This window comes from Python bivittatus, unplaced genomic scaffold (genome assembly GCF_059951505.1).
Source record: "Python bivittatus isolate LINGU-HERP-01145 unplaced genomic scaffold, Pbiv_v1 ctg000660_np1212, whole genome shotgun sequence".
Classification (NCBI taxonomy): domain Eukaryota; kingdom Metazoa; phylum Chordata; class Lepidosauria; order Squamata; family Pythonidae; genus Python; species Python bivittatus.
The window spans coordinates 322538-340401 of NW_028277092.1; the positions used below are offsets into that span (position 1 = coordinate 322538).

At 54.9% G+C, this 17864-nt stretch overlaps 2 protein-coding genes across 6 annotated transcripts; one reads left to right on the forward strand and one right to left on the reverse strand.

The window, feature by feature from the left end:
• The first annotated feature begins 224 nt into the window (after positions 1-224).
• On the forward strand, positions 225-5156 carry NAXE (NAD(P)HX epimerase). 3 transcript variants are annotated; one of them, XM_088151177.1, is made up of 7 exons: positions 489-624; positions 747-936; positions 1200-1308; positions 2198-2308; positions 2866-3102; positions 3308-3455; positions 4645-5156. In XM_088151177.1, exons 1-7 carry the CDS (start codon positions 537-539, stop codon positions 4845-4847), a joined length of 1086 nt encoding a protein of 361 aa, XP_088007303.1. In that variant the 5' UTR covers positions 489-536; the 3' UTR covers positions 4848-5156. The 3 variants fall into 3 exon arrangements, with proteins under 3 accessions (XP_088007304.1, XP_088007305.1, XP_088007303.1); XM_088151178.1 differs by lacking the exons at positions 489-624; positions 747-936 and adding an exon at positions 225-467; XM_088151179.1 differs by lacking the exons at positions 489-624; positions 747-936 and adding an exon at positions 231-467 and having other exon boundaries at positions 2989-3102.
• A 1028-nt stretch (positions 5157-6184) lies between these two features.
• Positions 6185-17863, reverse strand: UBQLN4 (ubiquilin 4). Of its 3 annotated transcripts, XM_088151175.1 has the most exons (12): positions 17437-17695; positions 17141-17292; positions 16703-16947; positions 15297-15559; positions 13688-13846; positions 12186-12408; positions 11270-11409; positions 10623-10706; positions 10310-10425; positions 9991-10168; positions 9743-9811; positions 9378-9515 (listed from the first exon to the last, which is right to left on the reverse strand). In XM_088151175.1, exons 1-11 carry the CDS (start codon positions 17635-17637, stop codon positions 9758-9760), a joined length of 1815 nt encoding a protein of 604 aa, XP_088007301.1. In that variant the 5' UTR covers positions 17638-17695; the 3' UTR covers positions 9378-9515; positions 9743-9757. The 3 variants fall into 3 exon arrangements, with proteins under 3 accessions (XP_088007302.1, XP_088007300.1, XP_088007301.1); XM_088151176.1 differs by lacking the exon at positions 9743-9811 and having other exon boundaries at positions 6185-9515; positions 17437-17863; XM_088151174.1 differs by lacking the exons at positions 9743-9811; positions 9991-10168 and having other exon boundaries at positions 6185-9515.
• Position 17864: the final 1 nt, after the last annotated feature.

Genomic DNA, 17864 nt, shown 5'->3' on the forward strand with positions numbered 1-17864 from the left:
GCCGCGGACGAAAGCGGCCCGGCCCGCGCGAGCCCCGTCCGGGGGCCGGCCCCCGTTCTGCGCCCGGACGTGCCCCGTGGGCGCAGCGCGGTCCGCGCCGGGCAGCGGCGCCGCCTGGGGCCCAGCCGGCCTGCCCGCGCGCGCCTCCCCCGCGGTGGGCGCCTCTGGCCCCGGCCCGCGCGGGCTCCCGGGGCTCGGGCGGCGCGGCGCGGCGCAGGTCACGGCCGAGCGGGAGGCGGAGCGGAGCGGGGCGGAGGCGGCGCCCGGAGCCGCCTTCGCCGCGGAGGGCCTGGCCGCATGTCCGGGCCGCGGAGGCTCGCCCTGCTGGGCCTCGGCCTGCTGCTCTCCAGGGCGGCCGCCTCGGGGCGCTGCCCGGCCGGGCTCCGGCCCCCGCCGCCGCCTTCGCTGCTTTCGCCGCCGCCTCGCCGCGCCATGCAGAGCGCCGCGCCCGGGCCCAAGTACCTGGGGTAGGGCCTCTCCCGGGGACGGGGCCTGCCGGGGCCGCGCCGCGCCGCCCTCCCGGCTCTGGGCCGGCCATGGGGGTCTCTCCCGGGCCCGGCGCTTGCCCCGGCCCGGGGGCCGCAGTCGGGGTCGGGCCGGCCTGGAGGCGCAGTCGGCCGGTTCGCGGTGTCTCCGCCCCAGCGGCGCTAAAAGGGCGGGCGCCCGCTCCCAGAGCTGCGCGGCCCCTGAGCCCTGCTGGCTGGGGAGTTCTGGGCGCGGGCGTCCGCCCTCTTAGCGCCGCTGGGGCGGAGAAACCCGGGCCGGGCCGGGCCGGGCCGCAGCCTGGGAAGGAGAAGCGAGGGCCGGCCGGGCGCGAGGCCCTTGCCCGCCGGGGCGGCCTCCCGGCTCCTCGGCTCCTCCGCCGGGGCACCCCGCCTGCCCTCGAGGGCGCCTCCGCCGCTCTCCCCGCCCAGGAACTCCCAGCTGCGCCTCCCGGTAAAGTGCTGGCGACGGAGGCAGGCAGAGCCGGTCTGCCCGGCCTTGCCCCAGGAGGGAGGGGGAGGGGGAGGGGAAGGGGAAGGGGCAGGCAGGGAGGGCCTCGCAGAGAAGGGGCCAGCAATCCGGCGGAGGGGAGGCACGCCGGGTTCAGGTCTGCGGCCGGCCGTCGGCTCTGTGGGCACCTCTGTGGGCAGCGGCAAGCAGGAGGAGGGTGCCGATGAACCAGGCTCTGGGGCTCAGCGGTCCCCTCCCCCCACCAGCCAGAAGGAAGCCCAGGCCATCGACCAGGAACTCTTCGAGGAGTACAAGTTCAGCGTGGACCAGCTGATGGAGCTGGCGGGGCTCAGCTGCGCCACGGCCATTGCCAAGGTAGGTGGGGGCCGGGCTCCGTCCGTCGGGGCTCGAGGGAGACTCCCCCGCTTGCCCTTCCCCTCCCGCTGTCGAAAGACCCAGACCCAAGGCCGGAGGCGAAAACGTTCCCGTTGTGTAGCTCAGCAGCAGGTCTTGAGCTCTTCGGTGTCCAGAGATTAAAAGCTGGGTTCGCACAACACACTGGGCGAGACGCAGCAGAGCCGGATAGCGAAGGGCTGCTGGTCTCCATGCGCCTTCCCATGTTCACGTGAACCGGACGGTTGCGTTCGGCGTTGCCTGGTTTCCCTGGGCAAAGCGTGAGATGAGAATGCAGTATTTGTATTCTGTTAGCCCGTTTTAGAGTTAAGCGTGTCCTGTGAATGCAAACACAGAGTTGAGTGGAAATTACAGAGCTTTCAGCCTGTGTGCGTCTGTGCGCGTATGGGCAGTATTTCCTTGAAAAGAAGGTCCTTTCTCTCTAAATAATTTATACTTCAAGTGGGGTGAGATGGGAGAACCATCTTCGATTGGTTGAGAGTATGGGAATGAAGACAGATGATCTCTTTTCAGGGAGGGAATAATTACATTTCTTTCAAGTAGACCTGGGCGAGGGGACTGGGAATATGAAGCAAAGGTACATAATTCCAGTTACTGCTGAAGGTCGGAGAACAGCAGAACTCCGGGCACCATCAAACTGTGTTTATGCACAGTTTTATCCTTTATTTCCAGAAGATTTCAGAAGCTTGCTTATGGAGTCATGAAGACTAGAAACTTGCTCTTCTTTACATTTATATTCTCTAGATTAGAATTCGGACCCTTGCAAATCTTTCCCCGATATCCCATTGTGTGTGGGGGTCTCCCAGGGAGTTTGCTTCCCTACGGACGAGCCTCTCTTTCTCTCCCCAAGGCGTACCCAAGCAGCAGCTTCACCATCAGCCAGCCAGCGGTCCTGATTGTGTGCGGCCCTGGGAACAACGGCGGAGATGGACTAGTTTGTGCCCGTCATCTGAAAATGTTTGTAAGTGATTTGCACGTATTCTGGGCGTGTTTGTAAGGGATGCTGGGGAAAGGCTGGTACTGGCATCCCGGAGGTTGGGCTTCAGAACGGCTGGGAGGGGGGCGGGGGCTGTTATTCCTGTACCATTTTTATATGCCGCTCTTCTAAACAGGAGCGGTCTCCTTAGGAAAATGCCTGATGACGAAACTGCTTAGTGATAAAGGAGTAGGCAGTTTAAAAAGTGGTGACCGCGTGAGCATGTCTCTGTAATTTTCTTGGCAATGGATGCTGGCCACCACATCACGCCAGGTCCTTTGTTTTTTATGCCTCAAAAAAAAAAAAAAAAAGACGGGCACCTTTCTGACCGAGCTCTGGCCAGCTAACCCCAGAGCGTGGGGCAGAACGTGCGCCCCAGCAGCCTGCCATGCGGGACAAGTGGAAAGCAGTGGCGTCAGAGCCCTGCAGCTGGGGCAGGCCCAGGTCGGGAAGAGGCTCTGGGAAGGCTGGCAGACGATGGCCAGAGGTTGTGAACCTCTGTCCGTGGAGGTTCACTGGAGTGCGTTCCTGTGCCGATGCAGCGGTTTGATCGGTCGGGCTTCTCAAGCCGTGGTTTCAGAAACAGCAGTGAGGAACAGAACACCCCCCAAGGCAGGCCAGAGAAGTCCTTCTCCACCAAGGGATCAACCCTCCTGTCTTCGCAGGGCTACGAGCCAACCCTGTATTATCCCAAACGCCCCAATAAGCCGCTTTTTGAAGGTTTAACTACCCAGTGCAAGAAGATGGACATCCCGTTCCTTGTGGAGTTTCCATCCGAAGTAAGTAGAAGACAAAAGAAGCCCTTCCTGCTTGCGGACTGGGGAATTCTAGGAGCTGAAGTCCAGACATCCTAGTGGTCAGGGTTGAGGAACACTGCTGTCGAGAGAGCTCCCGGAGTGGGGAAGGCTGGACTGAAGCATCTCTTGGGGCTCCCCCGTCTGCAGCCCTTGCGTTGCATTCACACAGCTGCGATTTCCCTGGCAGGCTGCCCTCATCGACGCAGTCTACGGCCTGGTGGTGGATGCCATTTTTGGATTCAGCTTCCAGGGAGCTGTGAGGGAGCCATTCGCTGCAATCCTGGGCACTTTGGAGAAGGTCACCATCCCAGTTGTCAGCATCGATATTCCTTCTGGTACGTTTGGCCCAGGCTGGGTGGTCCTTGAGGAAAGGCCTCAAGGTGGGGGGGGGGCTCATCTCTCATCCTGCTCACCTCTGTTCTTGTGTGCCCCGCCCCCATTTCTGTCAAACTTAGATCTTTGTAAATTTGGATATTCTGTTTTGCAGCAGTGAAATTCTGCAACCTTTTGATTTGGTCATGAACCGCTTGGTATCGTCTTGGGCCTGGCTGAGTCTCGTAGAGTTGCACTGATTTAACTAACCCCCCTCTCCTGCCCCTCCATGCAGTTTGTAGAAATAATTCTGCCCAAGAACAGTTTTGGAGAATTTGAATAGAATTTGGTCAGGGGCTGACAAATTTGGCCTCTAGCAGATTCTAGACTCGTAATTTGAAAGAGATTGAATCCAGTTAGCCTGGGTTTCTTCATAGCAGTAGTCTATTTTTCCCCCTAATGCTATGAGTGGTCAAATATTCTAGGCATTCATTTAAACCAAGGTTCTCCAAAGGGTTGATGGGACTATCCACCGTTGTCATTGTTATTATTCAGAGTAGAATTGGTTAAAGTAGTATTTGTTAAGTTATTTTCATATGTTTGGGGTCAGTGAACAATCTGAAACTTCACGAAGGGGTTGATGAGCCAGAGTTTGGGGGCACTTGCTTTAAACAAATTCAAAAACATGAAACCAAGTCCTGTACCAACCTCCCGCATCCCCTTTCTTGCCAGAGAGGCCACACAGGGAGGTCTGCATACCTCTCCTCTAAAATAAACTGAGGAAGTGGAGGCCAGCTGCTGAGGGTGGGGGCTGGAGGGTAATTTGGGGAGCCTCCTCCCCGTTTATCTCCACTCAAAAAGTATTTTGTGAGGTCGCTGTGTCTGCCAGGCCAGGCTCTGGAATCCAGTAGTTTAACTCTTCTGACTCTGTTTGGTGACCTCGCTGAATATTGTCTGAATATTTCATTTTTTCCTTTCTCTTCTGGTCTTGCTTTGCCCCTCCTGAAATCTGGAGAAAATGGGGCTGATTTTACAAAGGATGCGTGAGGGTGGAATCAGATGCCGGGGGCACCACGGGTTTAGCTACACCAGGGGACCACAGCAGGGCTCCCTCTGCGGCATCTCTGTTCGGGAGAAGCAAGCGTGGTCCTTGGCCGGCTACCCGCAGGCGGTCTATCTTTCACTCACAGCCCCCTTTCCTCTCGTTGCCAGGCTGGGATGTGGAGAAGGGGAACCCTGACGGGCTGCAGCCGGACATGCTGATCTCGCTCACTGCGCCGAAGAAGGCAGCCCGGCAGTTCCAGGGGCGCTACCATTTCCTCGGGGGCAGGTTTGTGCCCGAGGCCCTGCAGAAGAAGTACGCGCTCAACCTGCCGGCGTACCCAGAGACGGACTGCGTCCTGCGCCTCTCCTAGGACCAGGCCCAGCCCAGCGGGGTGCAGCAGGCTCGGGGGAGACTCTGAGGCCCACCTGCTGGAGGTGAAGTTGGGGGGGGGCTGGTGCAGCCCAGAGGTCCTGTGGGGCCACATTCCAATGCCCCCCAGGAGGACAGCGCAGATCTTGCTCTCAGGGCCAGTGAGAGGGCTTGCTTAATTTGATTGCATTTCAAATCCATGCAAGCAAGAAGCTCTTGTTAGTCTCTAAAAGAGCTTATACAAATTGGGTGTTTGCTTTCCTTGAATAAAGATGTGCTGGGGGGAGAGCTTGCTCCATCATTTACAAAATCAACGGTCTGCACTGTTTTACTTGGTTCGCTTCCTTTAGGGCAAAGGTGCCGGAGATGCAGGAGGGAAGACGCTACAGGGAAGTGCTGGGGAGGGGTCTTCACAAGCATGTTTGGGGAGGAGATCTCTCACATGGGACTGCAGGACAGAAAAGCCTCCTTGGAGGGAATGCCGCCTCAACCAGTGGGGAACCAGCTTCTTGGGCGTGAGGAGCCCCTCTCTGTACCTGGCTTGCTTTTATCTTTGGAGGACGAGAGAGGCAGGACCCCTCTGAGTTCCAAGCCAGCAAGGAAACTCAAGCACTACTCTTTCAAATTTAATACCCATTTATGTAAAAATACAGTACTCTTTCCAGCCTTGCTGTTCTGTTTTCCCCAGTAACTAAAAAAAAAAGCAAAGCGCTTTCCTGGTGAGGGAAATCAGCCAGTCCTTTCGTTGATAAAAGGACGGGCGGTAGAAAGACAGAGCTGCTCTCTCGGCAAGAGACAGCCTGCCCCAGCGCCTCCTGGTCCTGGGAGGGCGGCCTGCTCCTTCGGTTAGAAGGGGCTGCCTTCACTGGCCACGCCAGAGCCTTCCAAATGCAGAAAGCTGGACCAACTCCCAGCCTTCCCCACTCCCCACTTGTGGACTGCAGGCCAAGAACAGCCCCTTGTAGGTCAGCCTGCAAAAGACAGAAGGGGTGTGGGGGGGGGACAACCTGCATCAATACCTGCATGGCCCGGGGGAATGGGAGCTGGGCTTCTCCAGGCCACTCTGCAGCCTGCAGAGGTCCAGTTTCTCCTCCTGGTGTGAGGAGGGCCCGGGGGCTCGCAGGCTCCTCTGTGCCAGATGGCAGGGTGGCTCCACCACAGGCCCCCGGCCTGTGAGCTCAAAGCATCTGCCCCCGAGCCCCCCACTGAGCATGCTCCCCTCCTGGGCTTAGTGTGGGTTTTTGCTTGTTCTTGGTCTGTCTCCTTCACAGATTTTTCCTCGGGGAGGAATGAAAGTTCAATGGCGCGACTGCACCTAAACAAGTCTTCCACGTCCTGCCACTTGTGAAAAGGGCTGAATGTTATTTAGCACAAAGGTGGCAAAGCCAAAACCCCAAAGGCTTTTGTACACACGTTGGCTGGGTTTACAGAACACACTCAACTTCAAACAGGTTAACAAACCTGGCAGCTCTTTTTGCACAACATGCTATGTCCAATAAATCCCCTTCCTTCCTTCCTTCCTTCCTTCCTTCCTTCCTTCCTTCCTTCCTTCCTTCCTTCCTTCCTTCCTTCCTTCCTTCCTTCCTTCCTTCCTTCCTTCCTTCCTACCTACCTACCTACCTACCTACCAACCATTAAAATCCAAACAAATAAAAACAATACAAATATAAATATATTAATGGCTAGTCCACACAATCTACAAAGGCTACAACTGGGTTTCTCACAACATGCTGAATCACACACTACCAGAACTCATGTTAACCTAACTGACTTTGTTGGACAAACCCACCCCATGGCTGCATCCAGGCTTCGGCCCATCAGCAAATGGACTGGAGTTGTTTACTCGTTACATCCCCCTGGTTTCAATACATCTCCCCATAAACATCATTAAATCCAGATCCAAGCTTCTCTAAATAGGGTGCTCTCCCAGTACTGCTCCTAAGATGGGCCTTTCTGCTCCAGCTTCCTTCTGTCTTCAGAGCCTAAGACGAGGTCTCTGCTCTGCCTCGTTAATTCAGAGAAAGGCCACCAATCTTTGGCTGCAGCTCTCTCAAGGTGGCGTCTACTTTTTGGCACATGGTCATTCCGTGGCTTAAGAGTCACAGCCTCAGTGGCAAACTGCCAAACCAGTTACCACTATGTCAAGTCCAGCCAGAGCCCCCTTACATGCCCAGCTTCTACCACAATGTTGGCAGCAGACAAGGTGAGATGGTCCCACCAAAGTAAGGTTGAATTCTGAGTTAGGCTGTGGCCCACCTGGGCCAAGAGGAGCCACATAGCCCCAAATGCTCCCAAGCCATTCCCAAGAACCTGAGCTTGGAACCCTAAAGCCAAGAAAATAAGAGTTCCCTACACCACTGTTCCATCTCCCCCTGGTTCCCTAGGGCACATCTCCAGTTTGTCCCCATCTATTTGATCAGGAGAATCATCAATAACCTCAGATATGCAGACGATACCACCCTAATGGCAGAAAGTGAAGAAGAACTAAAGAGCCTCTTGATGAGGGTGAAAGAGGAGAGTGCGAAAGCTGGCTTGAAACTCAACATTAAAAAAACTAAGATCATGGCATCTGGACCCATCAATTCCTGGCAAACAGAAGGGGTAGAAATGGAAGCAGTAACAGACTTCATTTATTTGGGCTCCAAGATCACCGCAGACAGGGACTGCAGCCATGAAATTAAAAGACGCTTGCTCCTTGGGAGGAAAGCTATGGCAAGCCTAGATAGCATATTAAAAAGCAGAGACGTCACTTTGCCGACAAAGATCCGCATGGTCAAAGCTATGGTTTTTCCAGTAGTAATGTATGGCTGTGAGAGCTGGACCATAAAGAAGGCTGAGCGCCGAAGAATTGATGCCTTTGAACTGTGGTGCTGGAGAAGACTCTTGAGAGTCCCCTGGACTGCTAGGAGGTCAAACCAGTCAATCTTAAAGGAAATCAACCCTGACTGCTCATTGGAAGGATTGATAATGAAGCTCAAGCTCAGATACTTTGGTCACCTAATGCGAAGAGAGGAGTCTTTGGAAAAGACCCTGATGCTGGGAAAGATTGAAGGCAAAAGAAGAGGACGGCAGAGGATGAGATGGTTAGATAGCATCACTGAAGCAATGACCATGAAACTGAGCAAACTCAGGGAGGCAGTGAAGGACAGGAAGGCCTGGCGCAATATGGTTCATGGGGTCACGAAGAGTCAGACATGACTTAATGACTGAACAACAACATTTGATCAGGAGAAGGGCATGGCACTCAGTCTTGATACGTGGGCTGAAGATTACACTCCTCTCTTTCTGGAGTGAACCAGAAACCAAGGTGCTCGGAGCTTGCCCCAGATTGGCTCTTAGCTTCCGGCTTTGGCCAGGCAAAAAAGACAGTTCTCCAAAGGCCAGATGACGTTGAGTATCAAACCAAAGCCAGCACCCTCTCCCAGAATACCAGAACCCTGAGGTCGAAAGACAGGAAGGGTTTCTTCACAGCTGGCACAACAAAGGAGCCATTAACAGAACGTGCCTGCCCCAGTGACTCTGGAAGAAGAGACAGTCCAACATGGGCTGTTTCACTGCAACCTTTGCAGAGTTCTGTGCTGGAATTCCATGCCTCCCCTGCTGCAACCCCTCCCAGGAAGGACAGAGGAATACGAACTGCACCTTGAGCCAAACAGGAAAGGGGCCCCAAAAAGTGGTCCTCCATTCCTCATCCTTGGACCTCCAAAACAGCCCCTAAGGACTTTGGAGGGGAGAAGCCGTACGCTGGATGGGAGAGAAAAAGGAACACCAACCGCCTCGTCAGGCACATAAGAACGTTACGCCACAGGGGGCCACGGGCAACTGAGGCCTCAAAACACCCCTTTGTGGTGGGGGAGGAAACATTCCTTTCCAGCAGCAGGCCTCCCCCACCGTGCCGTGGTGGAAGCAGAGCCCCAGGGCCACATCTTGGCAAGAGCAGGCCAGCGTTCCCCACCTTTAGACACAGCAGCTGGAATCTGCTACTGGGAGACAGGCGCCATTGCAAAAGGGACAGAGGAGCTTTCTGTTATTTTTACTAGCATTTCACAATATTGTCCCATCTTTATCTCTTCCATGAGACCCATCTTCGGACAGAAAAACCACAGCTGGCATTTCCTCGTGGCTTGGCTTCTGGTGGGAAGGAGGATGGAGCAGGGAAAGAAAAAAAACTATGCAAAGGGCAAACTAATTGAACACAATCATCTGGGTTACCTAGAAGTTACACTTCTACGAACGAGAAGGAGGAGCCTAATTCTGAGAACAAAGTGGGGGGGAGGAATAAGGAAAGGGAGAGAAAGACAGGTCCGAAACGGTCGTGGGAACTGGAATCCATGCACAATGCGGCGTCTAAAGCATTCGGTGCGAGACCGAACTGGCCGTGCTGAACTCGAGGGGTTTTCGTTCCAGTCTTTACAGGGATGGGCAGCTACCGGTGTCGGGTATGAAAACAGCACACTCCCGGAAAGGTCCCTGCGTGCCAACAGCCTGGAGCAGAGCAGCGAAGCCTTGCATGGTGTTAGGAGGGCTGGAAGCCCAACAGTCTTTCAATGGCAGCATTGATGTCTCCTCCCGTGGCGATGAGGGCCTGGAGGTTGGCCTCGCGGTTGATGAAGCCCATGGCGCTGAGCTGCTCCAGCTGTTGCTGGAACCGGACTTCCGGGCTCTGCGCCTGCCAGGGAAAACAGAACCCTCATGAGCTACTTGGCAGTGGTCTGCCAACACTCTCAACCACTATCCAAGTGGCGTCATCCTCCAGCAGCCCAAGCTTTTATTATTTATTACCTTTACAGACCACCAATCCACTAAGGACTCTGGCAGTTTACAGGTAAGATAAATAAATATACAAATAAAAAGCCCACAAACTAATGAAAAACATAAACACCAAACCAAACTAACCAGACCAAGATGGGGTCAAGGCCCAAATGCCCGCTGGACGGAGGCCATTCCAAGGAACCAGCGCAAGTGCTAAAAGGCAGAAAGCCCCGGTTGACTCTCATTCAAAGCTTTAAGTGGGAGGAAAGAAGCTGCACCGGCCATCTTGAAGAGGACGGGCAGAGAGAGGGGGCCACCTGGAGGAGGAGGACTGCAGCAGTCAGAAGAGGATAAATGCAGGTGGGACACGAGGTGCCATCACCATCACCCACCTGAGAGTTTGCACTGGCCAGGAGCTGGATCATGTGCTGCATGAGCTGCTGGGAGGGGTTACTGTCCCCAGTTGGTGAGGCACTGGCAGGGGTCAAGCTACTGGATATAGGGGGCTCTGGGATTGTACTTCCTCCGGCAGAAGGTGCGGGGGGCTGGGGGGTTCCAAGAGACCCAAGACTGCAAGGGAAGAATGCATTTGCTTAAGGAAGAAGCAAGGCAGGAAACTGGGGCCGAGGGAAAGAGGCCTGCTTCGACGCTGCCTCTCCGGGGCTGAATCCCACAGCCGTGCCCCCAAAGCCCACTTCTGCTTCCTCATACCTGGGCATGAGGCCCGGGGCCTCCGTTTGCAGCGTCTGGAGCCCTTGCTGGATCTGGAGCAAAGCCTGCATGGCACGAGGATTTGTCAGGATCGAGAGCGAGTCAGGGTTCTGCATCTGGGGTGCCCAAAAAAAGAGCCACAAGTGAACCATTGGTCTTCCCAAGGCTAGATCTTCTTATGGGTCCAGTGCTGTGACCTAGAGCCACAGCAGGTGATTGATATCCAGGGGGCTATGACTCTCAGCCTCTACTCCAAACTCCAAATCTCCAGCCCCCGCCAACTTTGACCCCACATGTACTCAGGATGCTCCACCTGCTGTAGGAAGGCTGGTAGCTGAAGGCGCAGTTGCTCCTGAAGCGGAGGGTTGCCAGCAAAGAGCGGGGCATTTACCATCATCTGCAAGGGAACAGAAGAGCCCTCTTTAGTAGGGGAATACCCGTCCTAGCAAACATCCAACCCCTTCCCCAAACTACCTAAGCAAGAACTTGCCACGCTTGAGGCCACAGAGGCCAAGGATACTTGAGACCGTCTCCCCAGTTTCATGGCAGCTTCACATTTCATAACTAATAATCTATTTATTATTACAGGTAGTCCTCGTTTAGCGACCACAACTGGGACCAGCACCTTGGTCATTAAGTGAAGCGGTCGCTAAGTGAAACCAACCGTGCTTAAGATCTTACTTCAGCTCTCCTTTGCTTTACAGACCTGCGAAGGCTGTCAATGCGGGGATTGGTCGCAAAGTTACTTTTTCATCACCGTCATAACTGCGACAGTCGCTAAATGAGGACTACCTGTATTTACCTTAAGCAAGCAACTCTGCAAAGCTGCACTGCAAGTGTATAGAAACTCAGGGATAACTGTGTCCGAGAATGAGAGCATCCCACTAGGTCCAGTGTTCTAGCAAAGGAGACCTCTTAGTCCCTCTTGTCCCAGCCAAGTTTGAAAATAGGTGTACTCACTTGAGCTGCAACATCTGGGTTCTGGGCAAGTGTTTGCAACATCGTACGCATGTAAGGAGCAGAAATCACATTCTGCATCAGCTGAGGATTCTCTGAGATCTGCTGCAGGAGACCCTGCATCTCGGGGCTACTGAATGTTCCTGCAGGATTTTGAGAGGTGGGGTAGAAAGGGACATTAGTCTACAGGCAGTCATGCCACAGCATGACTCAAACCTCTCTTAGTAAAAAAAAAATTGCCAGAGAAACACAAGTGATTTTGGGGAAAAGACAGTGAAAATAGAGGTTTATGCCATGCCCACCTGTGAAACACACAGAAGACACTGAGGGAAATGCTATCAGTATTACTGTCCTTTATGGGAATATTATCAGAACCCCCCTCGGAATAAAGGGGGCTGACGGAAACCCCACAAGCTCAGGCACATAAAGAATATTAAAAAGGGAGCAGGACTGGGGCAGCCTTTGGGGCTGGGTTCTGTGGGGAGCGTGTTTTTCTAGAAATGGTGGCATGCCAGGGATCCACTAGAGTTTCCATGGCCCCCTTCAAAGTGGCCAGGAGCAGCCTCCACTCTCCAGCAACCACGGCCAGAGGCGGCTGCGAGGGCTGCGGCTGGCCCACCCTCCTGCCTGCCCACAAACGCCAATTTGGCCTGAGGTCTGCCAAAACTGCACCAAAACAAACTCGGAAGCACTCATTTGAAAAGTAAGGTTTCCTACTCACTCAGTATTTCAGATATAATGCAAGAAGAACATCAACCGATTCACCTTTCTTAAAATAACAAAAACCTTCAGTGCAAGGCAAGGCATGACATTCCAGAACTGTACTTCTCCGAATGAAAAATAATCGCCAGGAACCGGAAATGCCAATGACAACTTGCTGCTGCCAAAGCTCGTCCCAGTTATGCTGTGAAGGCCATACCTGTCCCCAGGGTGGCTGCGTTGATCCCCAAAGGGTTGGAGACGGTGGGCCTGCTCTGGCTTGGGACTGGCTCAGGGCTTCCTTCGTTCCCCGGCACCTGGTTCTGAGAAGCAGGCACAGGATTCCAAGGGTTGGGCAACGGCTCTCGGTTTTCCGTCCGCAGAGGTTGCGAGTTTGGGGTGTCCGAACTCCCGGCCAGAGCAGAGAAGGGATTGTTGCCAAACTAGGAAGAAAAGGCATTGGCAAAAGATTCATACATCCCCACTTAGTGCTGCCTTATCGCACAGTTGGTAGGAGAATGAGAGGTAAACCCTTGATCTGAAGTGCTCCTGTTTATAGAAAAGAGAGTACAGGTAGTCCTCAACTTAGGACAATTGGGACTGGAATTTCTGTCACTAAGTGATGCGGTCATAAAGCACAACCACATCGCTGAGTGACAGCAATCGCTGCAGTTCCCGTTGCTAATTGAATCCCACGATTGTTAGGCGAGGCACTTCCTGCCGGCTTCCCACAATCAAAGTCAGTGGGGAAGCCAGCAGGAAGTTGCAAGTCCCAGGCTGGCAGGTAGGTAAGTGGCTGCTGCTGAGTGGGAGGGAATGAGGGGGTGTGGGAGAGGCACCATGCAGGTCGAGAAGGGTGCGTGGGGTTGCGGCACAGATGGGGGGGTGCACAAGTGGCCAGCGTGGCACGAGTGCAGAGGGGCTGGGGTAGAGTGCTGGGTGGGAGGACTTAGCCCAGCAACATACAATCTTCCCTGTCGGCTTCCCTTTGACTTTCTGGGAAGCTGGCACAGAAGGTTGCAAGTGGTGATCATGTGATCGCAGGGAGCTTGGTAACCAGTCATAAGTGTAAATGAGTTACCAAGCACCCAGATCGCGATCATGTGACCGCGGGGCTGCTAAGATGGCCACAACTTCGAGAACCAGTTGTAAGTCTCCTTTTCAGTACCATCGTAACTTTGAATGGTCGCTGAATGAATGGACATAAGTCGAGGACTACCTGTACCACCCTGAAGGAATCTATCTGTGGGGTTAATCACTGATTAATTACTGTTTGCAATTAGCCTATAAAGCAGAATCAAAATCGATTGTTCGAGCTGATTTGCAGATCAACTAACATCAGGTATAATGGTTAAACTGACATTGGTCCTCTCCTGCATCAAAAGAACCACCACAGATAGAAGCAGAAAAGCAGTTCAAAACCTTGGCTCCTTGTACATGTGGAATTATGAATGCCATTCTAGATTTAGATATGCCAAACTGGGTGATTAATATGACCCATATCTGAAGGAATTGAGCCAATAAGAGCTCTAAGAAAGGCCACAAGGTTTCCAGGTATCTGGGCTCTTGAGGATACCCAAATGTGTGATCCTCCCCAAGGAGCAACTGTGTGCAACTTTAAAACTTGCACACCACATCATGAATCCCTGCTGGTCATGATTAAATTTCGCTGTTCTAATTAGCAGCTGAAAATCACACTCCACAAAGCAGAGCCAGGCGCACCTGCTCCCTGGCAGCGCTGAACATCGGTTCCTGGATATCTGTGTACATGCGTCGCAAGGCATTGTACCCTCCGGGAACACTCTCCAAGTTGCTCAGGGCTCGGTCCTGGTTGCGCATCATCTCCTGCATCATAGCTGGGTTGCGCGCCAACTCCATTGTCTGGGAAGAGAGAACCAACCCGACTGCTTGGCATCGCCTCTTTTGCAGCATGAGGCACAACAGGCAGCCAGCAAGAGGCTCGCCAAGCAGAGCCTTCTCTGCCTTCCTAAAAGTCTGCGAGAAGCAAGGGCTGACCATCATTTACCTAAACAAGCTTCTCTGAGAGGCTGCTGGAGCCGGTGGCAGAGCAACCGAGAAACGAGCCAAACAGGCAGAACCCGTGTCTACAATAGTGCAAGAAGACCAGACCAGAGTCAGAAACCAGGGTTCCAAGCGCACGTGCCTCCCAGGATATGGTGCAAAATCTGACTTGGAAAAGCTATCATACCTGTTGCTCTGCTTCTGGAAATATGGCGGAAGCAGAGAAGCGGATGGTCAGGGTTTTAAACCATGATTGATTAATACACATCGTAGCTTGGCAAATAGCTGATTAAATGAGCTCTGCTTTTACATCTTCTCAGCACTGTGGGGTGTCCTTCATCCCTATTTCTGCCCTGCTAGGAAATGGAGGCAGGAAGAATGAACGGTAGAAAACAAACTTCTCCCACTGTCTGCACAATAAGTCTGCTGTCGCCTGGGAGAGTTCAAGGACTCCCAGGAGAGGGAACGGCTTCTCGGCAGGGCCTGTGTCCTAAGAGCCACCTGACTCCCTGTGGGCTGCTAGCCCGTTCGCTGCACGGACAAGAGGAACCGACCACCAGCAGGCCTCCCGAGCCAGTACGGGGCAAGTCTGCAGTGACGGCTGGAAGCCTCCCCTCTGGAGCGGCCGGAGGGACTAGATCCACAGTTCAGCGGGGCACAGAGAAAACTCTCTGCACAGGGGGAAAAAAAAAAACAAGAGCATGTCTCTCACCCCTGCCATACTGAGAGAATACAGCATACTGGGTGGGACTTCCCTCTGCAAAACTTTGCTCCACGAAGTTATCCAGCCCACCAGGGCAAGCAGTGGACCAGTCTGTCTTTGGCTGAATTCACTACTGCAGTTCTGGAAGTTGGGGAAGTGACTGGCGCATAAATGCCTCATCTCTCTCTTCCAAGAAGCAGTCCAGCAGCCCTCTGCAGACTGCCTGAGGAATCCTCAGTGTTCCTGCAGGACTGAGATCTGCCCTTCTGGCAAGGTCTAAGTCAGAATGCCTGAAAGTGTTTCTCAAGGTAGGAACTGGTGCTCATTAGCTCAAAGCATCCTGAGCCCTACTGAGAAGGTTCCCTCCTTTCTCTCTGCAGGATGCCAAAGAGGCTTCAGACGTCAGGAGAAAGCAGGGAATCCAATTAACATGAAACAGTGCAAAGAAGCTGCTGAACTACGTCTCCCAGCTTCCCATGTTGGCTGGGAACTGCTAACAGTTGTGGCTGAATGACACTCAAAGGCCACGCTCCTCACACCTGTCTTGGACTTACATGCAAACGCAGCCAACGCCACAAGTCACAGGAAAATGGAGATGCTGCCCACCTGGCGCATAAGCTCTGGGTTATTCAGCATGTGAGTGATTTCTGGGTTCCGTTCCATCAGTTGTTGCATCTGGGGATTGGCCATGATCATCTGCCTCATGAAGTCCGGGTTGGACATCATGCTCTGGACCAGCGGGTTCTCCATGATCTGGGAGAGCATCTCCGGATTGGACATCAGCTGCCGCTGCATCTGCTGCTGAAGCTCCATGAAGTTTGCTGAGCCCATCCCCAAGTGACCGAGCCCAGCAATGCCACCAAAGCCAGCTGGGGAAGGGCAGAAAGGAAAGAAGGAACAGCTCAGACAACAAGCGACAAGGAAGAAAGCGTGCTTGGTGGTGGCTGCCCAGGCCTGATCTCGAGCAGAGCGTAAGGAGAAGCAGGCAGCCTGTTCCCTACATGCTGGCTGTGGAGCAGCAGAACTTGGGGTGCAGTAGAATGAGCCAGACAGCAGTGTCTGCAAGAGAACAGTCCTCAGCTGCAGCCCTCAGTTAGTGGGACTGTTTTCCTTGCAGAATAATTTCTTTTCCTTCAACTGAAATTCAAATATTTCTTTATAAATCTCTGCTTCTACGTGGAACCCCTGAGCCCTTCTCAACCACAAACTCTGCTGCTGTCTACCAGAGTTTCTCAGGTAGGGGAGGGTAAGAGTCGGTCTTTGAATTTCCTTTTTTCCAGAGCTCCCACCAAACGTGCAGCTGAATACTGGGAAAACCCTAGTGAGTCAGGAAGCACACCAAAGACTGTAATGGAAAGTATCAAATAGGCTTAATGATTTTCTTGAAAATGAGCATCCTAAACTCAAGGGATATAAAAAAACAATAGAAAATCCTACCCTCCGTGGCAGCCTTAAAACAGGGGTGACTCCAGCAATCAAAGGGTTTCTCACCCTAATTCAGCATTATCTCAAACTTGGCAGCCCGAAGAAGTGTGGACTTCAACCCCCAGAATTCTGGGGTGAGGGTTAGGGTCCACACATCTTCAAGCTGCCAAGGTTGAGAAACACTGCCCTAACTGAAGACGACAGCCACATCCTCAAATCTAACACAGACCAAGTGAAAATCTACTACAGCTTACCCAACCTCCACGTGCTTTGTGATCCTGTCCCTCCCAGAACATTTCTCTCCTGCACCAGCCCCCCATAGGTCAGGCAGAAAACACAGAATCATGAGCTGGATTCCTATAACATGTTTAACCCTAAGTTAAGAAAATATGATATGATATGATATGATATATGATATATGGTATGATACGATATGATATGATACAATACAATGTAATACTTAACTAGCCTGTTCGTTCAACCTGCTAAAACCACAACTCAGTTCCCATGGCGTGGAAACCCCGAGAAGCAGCTTCTCCCTCACCGAGCACCCGCCAAAGAGCTCGGCCGGCCTAAGACTTACTTACACAGGATGGAGGTGGCGCCCCCGGGGGCTCCTTCTGCCGCCGGGCCTCCCAAGGCGCTGTTCCTCCAGCCGCCGTTCCCGGCCTCCGAAAGGCTGCTGCTGGACGTGGAGGGCTGAGAGGGGGCCGCGGGCGAAGCGGGAGCCGCAGAGGCGGCGAGGACAGCCCCGGCGGCGGGTAAAGTCGCGGCGGCGGCGGCGGCGGCGGCGGGAGGGGAAGCCGCCATCACCCCCGAGAGGTCTTGCGCCCTACGAGCGAAGTCAGGCAAGAGACTGCTGGGGCGGCGCCGCGCCGGGCTCCCTCAGACCACCCCGCGAGCGCGCCCAGCCGTCCCGGGACGGGGCCCCTGCCTGAGCGCACGAGACCTCAGCCCGAGAGGCGGGGGCCCCGGGCCCCGCCAGCGCCCCCGCCCCGCCCCGCCCCCGCCCCGCGGGCCCTCACTTCTGCGGGGTCTTGATGACCAGGTGCACGGTCAGCCCGTCCTTGACGCCGTGCTGCTGCAGCGAGTCCGCGTCCTTCAGGATCTTCCCCGCGAAGATCAGCACCAGCTGCTCCTGCTTGGCCTTGAAGCGCCGCGAGATCTCCTCCTTGAACTGCAGCCGCGAGGGGGGCGGTCAGGCCAGGCCGGGCGAGGCGGGCCGAGGGCCCCGCGCCGCCCGCCCGCCCGCCCCTGCGAGGGAGGCCGCCCGCCCGGGCTCCCCGCCGCCCGCGCCCGCGCCCGCCCCCGCCCGCCTGACCTCCTTGACGGAGATGCGCTCGCCCGTGAGGATCTCCTCCTTGTCCTTCGGCGTCTTCACCGTCACGCGGATCAGGGCGCCCGCCGCCGCCGCCGCCGCCGCCGGCTCGCCTTCGCCCCCGCCGCCGCCGCCGCCGCCGGGCTGCGAGGAGGAAGAGGCGCCCCCGCCGCCGCCACTACCGCCGCCGCTCAGCTCCGCCATCTTGGCCGCCAGCCCGCCAGCGAGCGAGAGGGAGCGGAGAGGGACGCCGGGGGCTTCCGGCGATCTGGCCGCAGTTCCGGAACTCTCGGAGGGCCGCCGGCGGGGTTCATGCTGTCGCGGGGAGCCATCCCAGGAGCGCTCCCGAGAAGCGGCGCGCTCCTTCCCTCGCTCCCACCGTGGCGATAGAAACGTGCAGCGCCCCCCCGCGCCCCCCCTTCGGTTCGGCA

Coding starts and splice junctions, on each gene's coding strand:
- NAXE (XM_088151177.1), top strand. CDS start 537: ATGGGGGTCTCTCCCGGGCCCGGCGCTTGCCCCGGCCCGGGGGCCGCA. Junction 625..746: donor GAGGCGCAGTCGGCCGGTTC/GCGGTGTCTCCG, acceptor AGCGCCGCTGGG/GCGGAGAAACCCGGGCCGGG. Junction 3,103..3,307: donor TTGTGGAGTTTCCATCCGAA/GTAAGTAGAAGA, acceptor TTTCCCTGGCAG/GCTGCCCTCATCGACGCAGT.
- UBQLN4 (XM_088151176.1), bottom strand. CDS start 17,637: ATGGCGGAGCTGAGCGGCGGCGGTAGTGGCGGCGGCGGGGGCGCCTCT. Junction 10,426..10,622: donor TACCAGCCTTCCTACAGCAG/GTGGAGCATCCT, acceptor TGGGCACCCCAG/ATGCAGAACCCTGACTCGCT. Junction 9,516..9,990: donor TGGCCAGTGCAAACTCTCAG/GTGGGTGATGGT, acceptor TTTCCCTGGCAG/GCGCAGAGCCCGGAAGTCCG.